The 17676-nt window shown below is 31.0% G+C and overlaps 1 protein-coding gene across 1 annotated transcript in view; it reads left to right on the forward strand.

The window, feature by feature from the left end:
* LOC130898048 (uncharacterized) overlaps positions 1-17676 on the forward strand; it is a 241881-nt gene that overhangs the window by 103585 nt on the left and 120620 nt on the right. The window contains exon 3 of the mRNA XM_057807083.1: positions 14441-14761. Within this exon, the coding sequence (XP_057663066.1) occupies positions 14441-14761 (321 nt within the window). The remainder of the gene's footprint in view (positions 1-14440; positions 14762-17676) is intronic.

Genomic DNA, 17676 nt, shown 5'->3' on the forward strand with positions numbered 1-17676 from the left:
AATTGCATTTTCAATAATTGTTCCTTTTCTTAAAATATAAAATTAAAACCAAATGATGTTTATTAATCCTAGACGAAAATTTGGCACTAGTGCAAATTATCGATAATTTGCACTAGTGCAGTATTATCGCTGAAATTTGATCGTTGCTAGGTAAACATAAAATATTACAGCTTTTTGGTTGGCTTAAATTTTTCGAAGGAAATAGTCATTGTAATTGTAACCAGGAAACATTGAGAGGTGGAAGAATTCGCAAGAGGATAGTTAAAGATGACTACACCAATGTGGAAAATTAAAAACGTCATTACAAATGATTTGGTTGAAAATTTAAGCATAGAAATTCAAAAAAGCGGAAACTTCATTATTTTATTAGTACCTTATTAGTTTTCTGAATATTATATATGGCGTGGTAACGGCATAAGTTGGAAGTTTATTTTGTTTTGAGACAGGAGTATTTCTGGTGGGTATTAGTAGGCAATACATTTCAAAACGTATTGTGATTCTTTGCAAAAGCTGTACTGTGCATTCAATACAAAATACTCGCTTACAATTGATCATCATTCCTACAGTCCCGATCTAACGTCCAGTAACTAACACGACAACGATGTCATAACAGTTTTTTTAAAGAGGTTGTCAGAAGGATATGACAAGTACCTAAATTGTATTGAAAAGAAGATGTACACGTTTCCACATTGGAAGAAAATTACTGAAGAATCTCTGCTCAGTTTTTCTTTTATTTCAAAATAATACTGATGATGATTTTGTGCCTTCTTTTGAATCAAATAACAAAAACTTTTGCATATTACAAGTTTCCAAGTTATTTAAAGGTCTATGTACAGAAAGAAGACTTCAAATTCATTTAATGTCTTAAATTGAATGACAAATAATTATATAAACGGTTGCTCCTGTTGCAGGGGTGTGGAATTTGCTTGAATCTACGGCTTCAACAAATAAAGAAATACTTCTGTAAGATAGTACCACACTATACAGAAGAATTTTACATTACCGTAATATTTCAACAAAACAGTTCTGTGCCATATTTCCAGTTACGATTACACTAACCAAATAAGCGGTAATAGATAGGTTGACGACCATGTCAAAACAACATTTCAGATTATCAAATTTTGTCAAATTTGTTCGGCAGCCGTGTAAAATGTCTAAAAATATCTTGTAAAACGTTTTCTTTTCATGTATAAGAAACGATTTTTGATTTTAATTTGCTGATTGCAGTGAATATTGTTTTCCACAGTTGAACTCTTATGTATCTAATCTCTTTTTAAAGGTGAGAAACTGATAAGGATTTTAACTTTATTTAAAGTGCTGTAGGATACTTAATTGATTCATCTAGTGTGAAAACTTTCAATAAAATATTTTCACAAATAATGTTTCTGCGTTTTTTATTGATACTTGTGAATCTTATATCACTAATTCGTTAGCAGAAATATTACCCTTGCCTTCATATTTAAGATACCTCTAGCTTCATTATACTGGCATTAACTTATGACAGGTGGAGAGTATTAAGTCGTTCCTTTATACATATAATAGAATCGTTTTATAAAGGGAGTTACGGCACCACCTCTCATCCCTAATTCTTTGAAAAGGTTCTTTATTTTGATTAGCCGAAATTTCATTTGAATTATAGAAGTTGTTTTTCTAAGGTGTTATTTAACTGAGTATATAATTAAAATGATTTACTTGGCATTTTATGAGACCAGTCTAGAATTGTGAATGTGTGAAATATTTGGAGATTAATAATTTGAATCATCGAAACAAAAAAGATAGTTAAAAAAATTAACGATAAGTAAGTTTTTTTGTCATATTTCAATGGACAACTAGAAGAGTGATGGAATATGGAATATTTTTTCTCATTGTTTAACAAAGAATTGTATTTGCTCAGTTAACTCAAGATACTGAGACCTTATAAAAAATTCTGCCTGTTCAGTATACCTCTTCTGACACACCTTGAAATATTTCAGGTTCTAAGCAAACGAACATTTCTTCGTCAAGGGTTGCATTTTTACCACCATCTTATCACCCTAACCACGAACTGTCAACTTAAGTAAACAACTCACTACTTCATCCCTGTTGATTGTTTGTCGGTGACTCTCACTTTTTCTATTTCCATTTGCATACAATGTTGTTCCACATTTATATTCTTGACATATATAGAAATAACTTAAACAGTGGCTTTTAGATAAAATTATGGAAATGCTCTTGTAAAAGCAGGTACGTTTTTTGAAACTAAATTTTCAAAATAATTCCACCAAGACGACATTTTTGTTTCTTATAAGAAATATTTGTAATTACAATGAATATTTAGTGAAAATATGAATATTGATATGTCAGAGTCTTGACGTGAACTCAATATATTCACCCATAATATAATTCAAAAGCTGGATGAAAAAGTTGAAAAGCATTAAAGAAGAAAGTTTCTTAATATCTCATTCTCACCTTATTTTATTTCTTTGTGATTATGTGGCATTTAACCACAAACATCGTTAAAATATTAATATCGTAGTGATAGAGAGATATTTTTCGATGTCAGCGAATGTTAGGATAAGAGGGACACATCCACACACCATCTGATGGAGCGGCATCGGTCATAGCTTACATAAATTTTAAAAGAAATGGTGGATGGTTCCATCTAATGAATGACCATTGAATTGAGGAAAAGTTATCTTTTACTAGACACTTTGAGAGGTTCTACCATGTTTTGGGACATCACAATAGTATAAATAAGACAGAAGCTCACAATAAAAGAGTATTTGTATATTAAAGATACGGGGGAAAAGATGGAAGTATAAAATTATATATAAAGTGTACTGATAGTCACTAAATTCTAATTTATGTTATAACTGTGGTGTGAGAAAGTTTGTTGTTGAATTAACTTGTACAATTTTATCGACAAACCCTTCCCCATAATCGTGACAGTATTGTTCTACAAAACATACACGGAGCAACTGTGTCAATCCATTTAGGTCGATGCATTAGCACTGGATCAAATTCTTTTTCTTCTCATCTCTTTTCATAACGTAGGTTGTGTTCAATGCTTCTCTATTTTTAGTTATATGTATGAATGTAGATATTTGGGTATCATTTAGACTGCGACCCAAAGGATCTATTGACTCTCCCTTTCTTGCTGCGATACTGGGAACCCAGTGCTTACAGCTGTTAATCGTGCTCCTTTTAGAAATTTCTGAAAAGTTCTTCGTCTTCTATTTCATATGGTCCCAAGTGTAGTGATCTGGAGCTCCGAAGTGTTTCACATTTCGAGAGACTGTGGATAAAGGTTTCGTCAGCTGTGCAACAAAATCTGCAGGCCGAATTATCTGCTAAGTTTAGCGTCTTGAGGTGTCTATAGAGCCGACAGTTCTCTGATAGGACTCCTGTTAGTATTCGTAGATTGTTCTTACTTAGGTTAATGCATTCAGCGATTTTCTCTGATTAGGAGAATCTTTGCATGTCTCAGTCTCTGTGGTCTTGATGCCAATAATTGGTTTGGCTCCTATTTCCCTTATTTTCCAATGCTTTTTCTATTGTTCCGTAGCTGATACCACAAAAGTGTTAAGTTCCATGTAACAATTCTAGCGTATTAATATTTGTCCAATCTGTTATATTCCTTATCAACGACTTTCGTACGCATCTTTTACTATATAACACAACTCGCATAATGGATCCAATTCCTACCAATATTATCTATGGAGATATGTAAATACTTTGAAACAAATTATTAATAAATTGTACTTGTCTTGGTTCATTCACTCCAACTGTAATAGGTAAATGGACATGTGCTATCTGGCATTCGTTAAATATTCGAAAGACATTGCCTTCATTTTATTCATAATATATCTTTTTATAAGAATGCCATTTTGGAGATGTGGATAAAGCTTATTCTTGTTTCAATTTATTTTGAATCAGACAATCGATGATTTAGTCAACTATTCCTCCATATCTATTTTAAGAATGAATTTGTGAGCTTTAGTTGTCATGATTTTTTTTGGTTCTCTAATATCCTTATGACTTTGAACAAAATTTGATCACATAGCAAGGACTGAATTGTATGAGGTTTCTTCTTTACATCTTCTATGAGATTTCTTGACTATCGTTGACACTATGACGACATTATACTGGATCTTATCCATTTCTATTTGGATTATTATTATTGTGTAGTAATTGTACTTCAAATAATAGTCTCTATCACTTGCGATTGTCGGCAAGCTTTGAAAATATGGAGGAATTTTTTATGATACCTTTGATATTTAAAAAATATTGTGATCGATCATTTAGACTACATTTACGAATTTGTGATCAGATCAAGACATTGTTTAATATTTACATTACGGCTATAAGGCTTTATATATTATGATTTTTCGGTTCCATATATTTTCTGTTTATTGATTGTCTGAAATAATGGATAAGGTCTATTCTTAATCTTTCTACTTAACCTCTTTCCTTCTTTCTCTAAATTCAAATGGAATGACTGATACTTCAAAGCTAAGAGCAAAGTTAAACTGTCGTAAAAAAGTAAAAAATGTATAGCGCATGAAACGAGGTACCCTCTTTATTTATTAATCTTATAAGGGGAAGGGGAAAAAGTTGTTGAAGCCAATACAGGATGATACGTTGGTTGTTTGATTTGATACGTTTTTGTGATTTTTGACCAATTTCTTCTTTAATGTCGATTTCACATATTTTTTTCGATTTTTTCTGCTTTAAAAATCTCATATGAATTTCTGTTTCAATAGAAACCGTTGAATGTTAACCAGACTTAGGCAAATATATAATCAAATTTGACCACAATTATTTTAAAATGTTCTATACCTTTACTGCACATTTATTCAAGGTGATTTTTCCAATAAAACTCAGGTTTTTGATAAAAAAAACTGGGTATCAAATTTATTTCCGTGGAACCGTTTCTGTAGGCTTGGATATTAGAATTAGTAACTCAGTGCTAAATATGGAGAATGGGGCGAGTGAAGAGCCATTTAATATTCTAATTCAGTGGGTTTATACCATGGAAATTGCACATATGTGAACCCTAGAATTCTTCCTATGCAACAAACCTTTTTCTTTGACCACATCGTCATTAAATCATTTGGCGTAATATTCGTCATTGATTCTTTTACCATTCCATGAGAATCAAATTACTGCTTTGTGGTTACATAAAAATTATTCTTTGATTAGAAGTGATATATGAATAGAGTATTTTGCAAACTTGAGGGTATTAATGTGAAAAGTAACATCTGTAAAACATCATTATAAATTAGATATATAAGAAACTTATCCATACGAAAAAACCAAGAATATTACGATTCTGGGTGTGTACTACCACTACATCAATACTCAGACGCGTGTCTAATTGTAAGTCTTTGTGTATTGGTGGCATGAACAAGTTCCAAATTCAAACTTATTCGCTAAATTTTTAATGCTATTGGGTTAATTCTCTTAAAATTATGATGAAGATATTTATTTATTGTCTTGTTGCATATATGATAGCAATGAAACAATTGACGTTACTTTTATCATTTCTGTATAGTTTTGGCAAGTTTCTTTATCTTATTTAGATAACAATTCTAAAACTTTTGGTGGAAAGAATAAAATTTTTCTGAAGATATTTTTAAACGCGTTACATTTTAGTCCCTTTGGCGCACATACTTTTTTCGAGTTGATATATGACAATATAATAAACCCCCGATTTTTATCAGCAGCCTAGCATTAAATTCTTCTAGATTATATAGACATGAGAATTATTTAAAATTCTCCCTTGAGAAAATTTGGTGTGTCGAAAACAACACAAGACAAATACGCGTATATGTATATACAGGGTATTTTTAAATTCATGCGGCAAAATTGCTTGTATAAAATTAAGATGGGTATTTCCCATAACAAAATTTCTTTAGCCCTACCCTTTCCTAGATATTACCTTTAAAAGGAGGTCACTAAAATTGACTTTGAATAGTATTAAATTTAACATCTTCACAGTTTTTCATTCAATTTATTAAAATAATTATAAATTATGGTGTTTATATTTTCTCTGCAGCTATTGGTTTTGGGAAAAAAATTGAGAATATCGAAAATTTTTGAATAAAACTACGATTTTGAAGTATACTTTTGTTTTATGAAACTTTTGATATTAAATAAAGTGATGATTGGTAATTTCACCCACACATAAGTAATAAGAATATGAGAAAATACCGATGGTTATTTCTTTTAGAGTGCACGAAAAGTACATAATTTCAAGTTTCTAGAATTACTGAAAGTTCCGAAACAAAAATTAAAGCTCAATTTCAGTCACCAGCTTTCAAGGGTGATATCTCGGAAAAGGATGGGCTGAGAAAATTTTGTTTTAGGAAAGACCCTTCTTAATTCCATACGAGTAATGACCTCCTGAATTTTGTCCCATGAATTAGGAAACACCATGGATATAACAATTATGATTTAATCTAATTCATAAATTAATTATAAATAGAACCAAGTTTGTATAATTAAACCAAAATTAACTGAACAGGGGCAAATATATTTTATAATTTAACACATTTCTTAAGGCCGCTTGACAAGATGCAAGACAACCTGCAAGAAATTACATGTATTTTGTAGAGAGACATGCAGAGTAGGGTATTAATCAACATCCTAACCTTGAATTTCATTTAATATTTTGTGCCTAGCTTAACAATTAAAATAAAGCTAAGTTTTAAGAAAGTCAGCTGATGTGTTAAGCCAAAAGTAATTAGATTCCTCCCTAGAATTGCAACTTTCACGTAATAGAATGACACCAAACCGATAATGTTCGCTAGTGTGAGATCTTGTTTTTGATCAAGAAATATTGCGTCTTGCACTGCATGTTATCTTGCATCATATCAAGCGGCCTTTAGCTTTGTTATTTTTAAATTGGCTTAACCAGTCACAATATATTAAATTAATTTTGATGTGAGGAATTTGTTGAATTAACTTAAGGAAGTTTTGTTAGGATAAGAGACTTGACAAACGACATCCAATATTAATCTATGAAATATTTTGACTTGTATGCAATTTCTTGTTCGTTATCTTGTAGCACATCAAGCTGCCTTTATGTAGTTGTGCCCAAAATATCTTTGCATGAGCGGAAGATAAACACCACAAATACAAGTTAATCACTACAGCAAATGATTCATATCAGCACAATTAGAATGATTAAAACACTGTAAAACACGCTTGATAATTTAAGAATGAAATTACTGACGAGAAAATTAATGTCACTGTTCTAAAAGCGTGAGATGCCCATTATTAGTTTGATTCCGAATACAAAGCTTAAAAATGTATTACTGTATAATTCATTGATTTATTATAGTAGTGATAAAGTAGTTGAATATTATGTTAATTTGTTCAATGGCAGGCAGAACATCTAGTCAAGTTGAGGAAAAAAAATTATAATACTCATAACAAAAAAGCCTCGAGAATACGAACTCACTACTCCTAAGAATTCACTTCCGTAGACAAACTATAACAAAATATTAGAAGGAAAAATACTCCTAATAAAGAAAGTCTCTAACTTATCAATTGACTTTGAAGATAGAAGATACTATTAACATGCAACTACAGTAGGGTGGTCCTCATTTTCCAATTTTCGAAGAAGAATTTGGTAATCAATTTAAGCGATACATTATTCACCCAAATGATTTTTCATCATTTTTTAAAAATCAAGTCTTTTTGTAAAAAAAATTTATTCATGACATTCTCTATCAGATCCGATTTTCTGTACAAGAGCTTCAACGTGGAAAGATGAGTTGGTAATAATAGTGGAATTGTAAAAATTCAAACCATTATTGTTGTGAATGACCTTGCAGAAAGAGGTACCAAACTCATTCAAGATTATAATATCATTCTCACAAAATATAAAGCTGAGAAACAATTTATACTACAAATTGTTGCCGGAGAGCGTTAAAAGTATCCAACCACTACTAAATCCGCAAGTAAAATTTATTGTTATTTCGCTTACATTATGTTTTAAATTTATCAAAGTATTATAGTAAATACAAACGCTTTGCTCTTATCGACGTTATGTGATTTATTTTTGAAAATCAAGAGTTTCTTCATGCTATATTGATTTTTTTTTAATTTAACTTTGCAGAAATTTGATTTGAAATGTTCTCAAATAAATGCTTGGAAGACCAAACAATTCCACAAACAGACAAGGTAGGAGGAAAAATATACGTATTGGTAATGGAATTTATCGATATGCATTACTTAGATCTCTTTGAGGGTCGCCTAAACCTTAACTGATCAAGCTGGAATTTTGCATAGCCATTTGAAAAGGATCAAGATTTGAGACCAGCAAAATTTTAATCTTCAAAAAATGAAATATGGTCTAGGTCCAATCTCATATACACATAGAAAACTTTGCTAAACGACAAGGAAAATTTTTTTAAATCGGTGCAGTAGAAGAAATAACGGAAATCGCGAAAGTGTTAAGCTACAAAGAAAATGAAAAAAAATCAACCTCCAAGAAAAAGAAATGAATTGATCAGCCAACTATTCCAAAAAAAAACATGAATCAGGCAATTAAACAAAGACTGAATTCCTGTAATATCAGAGAGAACATTAGGCGTCCAGAGGAACAGATCTATCATCGTTGTATGGTTTATCATAGCAGAAAATATCTAGACTGCACAATCCATATATACGGTAATTTCTTACAAGTGCAAGTTACAGAATGAGACGTTCCTGAACATACCATATCAAATGTAACAAATATTTTCCAAAACCTAACAAACACTCAGAAAAAATCTAGTGTTTGTATTTTTTATGCTCCTAAGTGCTTTTATACTATAAAAATTTTTCTATTATTGTCAACATAAAGTGGAAATTCAGGTGGCAAACATATTAAAAAAACTAATTTATAAACAATAGGGATAAGATGACGACAGTCACACAACAAATAAAGGTTTATAACTTTAAGGACAAACTATCCTCATTAGTTATTAATGATACAGGTGCGTAAAGTGATACTTTTTCGTAATGAGTGCACAAAAGTACGAGTATCATATAATATTATTTTTACGAACACAAATAGAAAATTTACAGAACACTCAAAAATTGTTAAAAAACTAATTCTGACAAGGACATTTTATAAATCCAATAGTTAAAAGGAAACAGTAGAAAATAATTTGTTGAAAACAGAATTATAAACATATATTTGTGTCAAAATTTTACAACTTAAGTTATATGATATAACAATCCAGCATAAAAACTGATTTCAATCACTTAAATTGATATTTATAATGAAATTTGGACAATTGTTTATATTATTAATTATTACGTCTCAATTTTTTTCACTGTAGCCTCGCTACTGAAAAACTGTCAGGTTATAGTTTCAATTTTTGAGGAAAAAAGGCGCCTCAGTATCGAGAAAATCGTCAAATGTCGATTTGGGCTTTGGCTCCGCCAGTGCAGACGTTTCTGCTATGGGTATATCCTCAAATTCTTGGGATTCGACATTAAAAATTTGTTAAGCCGTGTCATTTTTGTTGTTAATAGAGATTGCGGTGTAGCCTTCGGCAATGGTAGAAAATTTCCACCCGCCGCCGTGTCATTTAACTGCGGATATATCTACTCCCGAATCGGTGAGTAGAGAAGCGAACAATCGCCTAAAAAAGTGACTTATGTAGTCCTTGAGATTGGACAAATTTGAATAATGTGCTGTAAAGGATAGAATCTTCCCAATCTGGTTAATACTAACAGGTTGTTTGGTACATTTATTCTTGCGATGTCGATGAAAACGTTAATTATTTACTTTTGAACAACTCAAATTTTTTTGTAAATATCTAGGAAACTTGGTTTGTGGAACTCTGATTTTCATTCTATGAAAGTAATAAGTTTAAATTTAAATTTATGGTAGTTTTTAACATTGAATAATAACCATAAAGTTGATTATTTCAATTAACATTGACTTGACTTTTCCGAGAAATATGCAATAAGAACATTTTCCGTATAATTTTTGATATTTTTAGTGTTTCACGAATCGCCATATATTTTTATTGACTTTTTCGGGAGCAGATTTTGAGTTACGTTACACGCAATTTTTGCAATTTCGGAAGGAGTACAATCAGATTTTTCTTTCATGTATATTTAGCTAAACAAACAGTGTTTTATAAATCAAAATTTGAAAAATATTTTTCAATATGACGTTAACGTTTCACTCCTTAATGACTGTACAAAATTATTACCTTTGACAGAACACACAACACAAAATTATCTAAGGTAACTTGATAAATACACAAATAACAAAAAGTATTATAATGATTATCCCATTTGAAACGTATTGTACTTTTCTGAACTCTTATGGGTGTTATAATGGAACTTCCATTTTAAAAGCATTGCTCTTTATACAATTTCACGTATTTGTATGAGTTTTTAAATGCTCAATTTTAATGGTGGTCGTAGATAAATATAAATCAAAATAAGAAAAATCAATACTTTGTCAAGTTATCCATTCTACATGATCCCAAATTAATAAAGATATTTTATAACTCACATTGATTTCGAAACTCGAATATTTTACGTGGGACGATTTTTATTTAACATAAACATTATAAATCATTCTAATAGTAAAATTGCAGCTTTGCTAGTAACATCGTTTCGAAAATAACAGAGCCCCATGGACATGTAATTTTACCAACTTTATAACGGTTATGGAATTATAAAATAAAAAAATTGCAATAAATTACAAGCTCTTATATTGAAGTCAAATAGCCTAGTTACTTATTCATATCATAAATAATAAATTCAAGGGTTTAGACATCTAATCTATATGATAACAATTGCTGCGATGTATTTCCTCTTTCAATATAAAAAGCATTGCGCTTCATAAGCTGAAATTAAATAATTCGTTTCTAAAAAATAGTGTTGTTCTAATTGGGTTTGACAAGCATGCACATAATTTAACAACACACTGAAGGTTAATTTTAATACAATTGAATTACAACTCAAAGGGAACGAGAGTGCAGTAGACAAAAATTTTGTTGGGATCGCTTGAAAATATCATGTCGAATGATAATCCTCTACCTCCACCGGTTTTAGGCATAAGATTGACTACAAAAATTGGTTGTTCAAATATCCAAAATTCAATTTTTCAAAGCCACGGTGAAAAGGACAGTAAAAAACAGAAACGACATTTCTCAGACGCAAAATACAAACTTTAATTTTGTCAGTTTCAATAATGATTTCTTCTCGAGAAAGGTAATCTTTCACGAATTTCATGCAATAAGTATGGTTTCGATATATTCTTCAATTGCTGAGTTATCTAATTGTTAAGTGGAAATGTGTGAATCAGGTATAGTTCTTCCAATATCAATTGCAGAAGACAGTTATGCGAGGAACAATCAACATTTCATAAATACGCATGGCACTCGTACCAAATTAATAAATTAAAAATAATGTTCACATCCCAAATAAACATCTAACAAACCGTCAGTCCACGTGGACTCATCATCATTTAGACCATGCGCCAATGAAGACAATGAATTTAATAATAAAGATTTAGATATACAAACACAGCAAGTTGTTTCAAATATATTCGTATGTTTAAAAAAGGAAAATATTCAGCAATCTGATAAGAATTGCTCAATTAACTAGAGTAAATAAATTTACCGTTATCGAGTAGTCACGAAAGGGGTTGCTGTGGATCATTCTCTGAAAAACATGTGAAGGAAAACTGAAATCAGTTGACAAAGTTACTGAAGATTTGATACGTAGGACAATTCATAGCAAGAAAGCAAAAAATAGCAGATTATCCGGAATACAATTATACCAGTTTAGAAACATTGCGTTAAGTTATTTTTATTATTATTCAATCGCAAAATAAGCAAGGTATAATTTTTGTGCCAAGTTTTCGACATGTACAGACCAAGAAATCGAATTTGAGGATCGTATTACGTCAATGTTGAGCTTTAGAGCTGGTAAAGCTCCTTTATAGGATAATACTAAAGTTTTCTCAGTGCTTCAACAGGGACCATACGCGTTAGATCAGGACTTAGTAATGAGATCTTTGCCTATGGTAGGATCTAAAGCCTGTATTACTGGACCATTCCAGGTTACATTGATGTTATCTGCGAATAAAGTGATTTTACCAGTCTTTCGTAAGTCTGTGACATCATTAATGGATAACAAAAAAAGAACTGGAACCAAAACTGAACCCTGAGGTACACCACATTGGGAACTGGCAATTTATTTGAAACTTCACCATTAGCTCTTACCAATTAACAAAATCGAAGGCCTTAGCAAAATCACAAAAAACCGAAGCCGTATAAAATGTATTGTTAAGTGAGGAATATATTTCATTGAGAACAGAAAACATAGTGTCATTAGTGCATTTATTAAGTAGGAAACCAAATTGTTGAGCTATCGAGATTTTATGTTTAAAAAGAAAGGGTAATAGACGATTTTTCATTAGTCGTTCAATAATCTTCAATAGGATTGGTAATAATGTAATAGACGATAGTTACTAGTGTTATTTTTCTCACCACCATTGTGTAGGGGAATAATTACAGCTGCTTTTAGACATCTAGAGAAAAGCCCCGAGGATCCTTTATTAAAGGACATAAAACGTTAATCATCACTTCTGAAAATTCAAAAATAACTCATCTTTGCCGCAGGAAGTCTTGTTTTGAATTCTGAGTATGGTTTGCTCCAACTCAAATCTATCTTCAGGTCTGAGGAAGAGACTGTCATTTTTTAGAAGGAACGAGGAAAGAAAAAGCATCACGACTTTTTATATTTTAGAACTAACTTACTAGCTTACGAAATAATTGTTAAGTTCGTCTGGGTCCAGGTCAATAGTGTTTGTAGCAGACCAAGTTTCTTTCGAGGAATTTTTAGCTCTCGAGATGCGATTGTTGTAATAGTTTTGCTTAATAATTTTTATAGTTTTCGAATACAATAATCTATAGTTATTGATATAATTGAGTATATTGAGATGTCTGTTAACTTTTTAATACACAAAAGTGATCTCATATACTTGGATGAAGTATGTGTTTCTTTCGTAGTCCATGATTTGTGATGATTAGTTTCACTAGGGCGAAGAGGAAGTGCTCTATTATAGTACCTGACAATTTTATCGAGAAAGTCTTAAAATTTATAATCTATATCGTCAGAAAAATCAATCCAATCATAAGCTAAACATAAGTTTGGTTTAAAGAAAATCCTCACCAACTGTGTGTGCCACGTATCGACTGAAAAATTCACTTAGTTTATGTTCAAAGATAACATTCAGTTGAATTTTCACCGAGCTTTTGTTCAGATTTCAGCAATAACGGCACTCATCTTGCAAATAGCTATCAGTTAAATGGAAAAGAATTCTGAGAGTTGGTATAAGAAACGTGACTGAAATCGTAGCCGTATTGTCAATTTCTGAAAAGTCACAGAAAACCAGCTCAAATATGTGTGATATATAACTTTCTCATTCTAGTTATACATACATATCTTTTTTGAAATGATCATCCTATTTTAAGCAGCAAGGCAACAAGTTATACAACTGCATTACAGATTTGAGCGTAATATTAATTTGGAGTATTTTCAAAAGGTTTATTTTCCATTATGGTGAGGTGAATAGAAAGAATACAGCTAACAGAGCGAAACATGGCTGGAGGGGAAACTACCGGTTGCGTTATACCCAGGTCTGGGAATTGGAAACTGTAAGTGTGAGTCGAGCATTAATGACTTAACATTAAATCTTTTAACCCTCAAATCGACATTGAGCTTTACGAACACAAAATAGTTGTACGAGGCCAGATCAGTTGGGTGTTCAATCTCTGTGAAGCCACATTCGTATAAAGTAGCCTATATTAGTAGAGATATTTTAACAAAAAGGTGAGCGAACATTTTATTTGTACAAATCTTGGAAAAATGGAGGATATACTGTCCTTAAGTTTGGCAAGACAATTATATGAATAGACTGTTGGTCTTTTGGGTTCTGGATATGGTGATCGATGGATTGTTTTATAAGATCTTTAATAAAAAATACCATTCAACCTTGTACTGAAGTGTTTGTAGATATCACAGAAGCTTGATTATACGAAGAATAGCTTGACAATTCATTAACTAGAGGGTTTTGTCGAAGTTCAATATTAAATGGATGCTAGGAACTATTTGTAACGAAATAATTTTTTTCATCTAAATAATTAGAAATAGAAATTGATTGAACAATATGCCCTACATTCACATCTACTTTCACATCTAAATCAATTTATGAAAAAGTAAGTTTTGGAGCCGGAGCATCATCGAACTATTGGATGTGTAAACTAAAAATAGAAACTTTTGGCACAAACTAAATTAATATGATATATAAATATATATAACGTACCATTTATCAATATTCATATTAAGTATTCTCGCTAAATGAAACAAAATAGTACAATGTAAGTTCAATTGAATCAATATTTACTATTCACTATACATGTTTTTGTTACAGATCAAATTATGGCCTTACATTTCGTCAGCTAACCCGAAATTCGCACTTTATCCAAATGATCTACGACGAAGACCATCAGTTGATAGACTGTGAGTTTGGTCATGATCAAAACCAAACGAAAACGTTCCTATCTAGTTTTAAGCGTGATTTAAGTAATTTAATAACTACCTCAAATATAACTATGGAATCTTTAGATGGTAAACAGTTACCACAAGAATTTCACTGGATGAATTATACTCATCTCAGAGAAGATTGTCGAAAAAGGCATAAAGAAATTAGAGCTAGTATGAAAAAGGAAAAGGAATTCCTAGATAGCCAAAGGTAAGTTCAATTATGAGTAATATTTTTTAAAATATTGTATAAAATGAAGTTAAATAAAATGTGAATAATCATAGATTCATAAATCCCATCAAAAGTCCGCTTTAGGTAGAGTAGAAAGAAGAGTTGCTAGAAATAAAGTTTAGCGGAATTTCCGAAAGATTATTTTTTGAGTGGTTTGAAAAACTGTCAACTCACTGAACTCGTGATTTTAGAGCGTGTGTATAATCATTATAATCTTTAGGATTAAGACTAAAACAAGGTATATACCCTATTAGACCTAGAACAAATTACTTGCTTCAAAAACTGATGTGCATAGTTATAAGGTTTGTATTGAAAGCTGGATTGAATAAAAGTATATTTTGAAACAGAAGATAACAAAGCATGATAAAATATATTCCTAATTTTATTAACTACAATTATTCTATTTTCCATTTGTTCCTTGGATATATATATCCAAAAAATAGGTCTATATATAGACCTATTTTATGATAATTCTGAAAATAGGATTTACTATAGACCTCTAGAGGTACCAATGGGATTAGAAATAATTCTCATCAACCGTTTTGAGATGTTGTACAAGCTTTTAAGTGAGAATAGTACGAAGAACTTTATAACAAATTAGTCCAAAGAAGCTGTCTCAATCTTTTGATACGCATGCTTCGAAAAGTACATTTATATTTGGAACTAGCAGAAAGAGTTCTAATCTCAGTCGTAATCCTAGATCAGTAATATGATACGCCTCGTCTGGCCATTTGTGATACTTTCAAATTATAAAATGAATCAACTTATATTAAAATTATTTTCTAATCGTAATTAGACGCTGTCACCAAGTTCCAATTAAAAAGAGGTTGTTCAAAAGCTAAAATTAACATGCTGGAATAATGAAGATAAATAAAAATGCTGCATATCAGCAACAACTTTTATTTTATTCATAAAGCAAAGTGTATTTAATCTGCTCTAACTAATATTCTCAAATAAACCATTTAATTAGATAACCATCAATTAAAACTGAGTAAATACTAGATATTATTGTTTAGATACTTAGCAAGGAAACCGTAAATATCCGCTATTGTTGGTTTGTCTGCAAATACGGAAGATACTTATCTTATCAATATTTCCACATTCTAATTTGTCGTTCTCTTCATTCGGGTGATAATTTTTACGTTACTAGAAATCATTCAAGTTGCAATTATCATGTTCACTTCATTTTATACAATAAACATATATAATAATGTTTTAATAAACAGTACATACCAGACTCAAATTATTCATTAATTGGAATAACAATCCAGATTGTCTTAAATTTCAATAATGTATCACTTTTATGGCTTTTTTATGTAAAACATTATTTGTGCTTTATGTTACTGCTTTATATGAAATGTATTTTTTCATTGTGTACGATTTGTCTGCTTTTTTTTGGATTTGATAATTCTTGATGTCTTCAATCTTGATGATGGAATTTAATGAACATTTTCTTGAAATTAGTATTTAAACATTGTAAAATTTCAATGATGTATCACTCATATGTTATGTAAACCATTATTTGAAGTGCTTCATATTACTGTTTCAAATGAAATGTGTTTTTTAATTTTGTACGATTTGCTGCTTATTTTTAATTTGATGATGAAATTTAATGTGAAAAAATAAAATTTGTATCACTATATTCTGTGAAACAGTCAAAAGGGATATATTCGTTAATAAATAAATGAGGCAGTTTGGAACAACCGCTTGGAATCGTCGATTTGTATTTGTAAATGCGCATGTCATGTAATAGTGGCCAATACCACATTTATTATTTTGAATGCAATCCTGTATATTATTTAATAATAATTTTTGGATTCTTTAGAAAATTCTCGACATAATTCATGTACAATGTCCTATAACTATCATATTCATCTGTTTGGAAGCTATTTAGTGTTTTCACATTTATTCCCCTGTCTGAGATCTCTCATCGACATTGCCTTGCTTACTCCTTTAATCCGAGTCATTTCTGATCTTTATTGTTTTAACCATTGCAATTAGATGCATTATTTGTTTTAATATATTTTACTCACTTATCCTCTGCGCATGGCCACACCAGCTGAGTTGCTTTTCCTGTACATTGTCCAGAATGGCTTTCATAACATTCATCATCTCTTGTATTGTAATATTTGGAATATGCTCACCGCCAAAAATTCATTTCTAGGGAGAATAGTCTTTGTTTCATTCTTGACATCACTTGCCACGTTTCACATCTATACGAAACAACACTCTTGAGAATTGTGTTAATTATATGACGATTTTTTTCTTTTTACTGGACCCTAGTACGGAGTTCAGCAGAACTCAAATGATTTTTTTTTCTTTTTATTTTTTGTTCTTCTATTTCTGGTTGGGTTCTGCAGCTGCTTGTGTATACATGTATTCTTCAGTGGTATTTGTCTTCCGTCCACAAGTTGTAAACCTTCAGTTTCGGATCCGACACAGATATAATACTTAGTTTTTTGCATATTAACCTTTAACCACCATTTTTCATATTCTGATATTAGTCGACGAATCATGAAATCCAAATCATCTTTGTCTTGAGAAATTACTATCTCCTCATCTAAGAAACGTAGTACAGAGTTGTATGATCACTCAGTTGGATATCCATTCCGTCTCACGATCTCCTTTAATGTCTCAAAGCTTCATTTAAATAAATTTTCAATAGTTGGCGAGAGGCTGCAGCCTTGTCTCAACCCTTTTGTTACGCTGAAGCTAGAGAAAAACTGGTTGTTTATTTTGATTTTTGAGGAGGAGTTATCATGATCTGATATCTATCTGATCTAATCAGAGTTACGTTTAGAGAAGTCGTTTCAAGTACTTAACAGAGCTTACCATGAGGCGCGTTGTCGAGGGCTTTTGTTAAGTTAACGAACACCTTAGGGATGGTTCTACTT

Source organism: Diorhabda carinulata, chromosome 9 (assembly GCF_026250575.1).
Source record: "Diorhabda carinulata isolate Delta chromosome 9, icDioCari1.1, whole genome shotgun sequence".
Classification (NCBI taxonomy): domain Eukaryota; kingdom Metazoa; phylum Arthropoda; class Insecta; order Coleoptera; family Chrysomelidae; genus Diorhabda; species Diorhabda carinulata.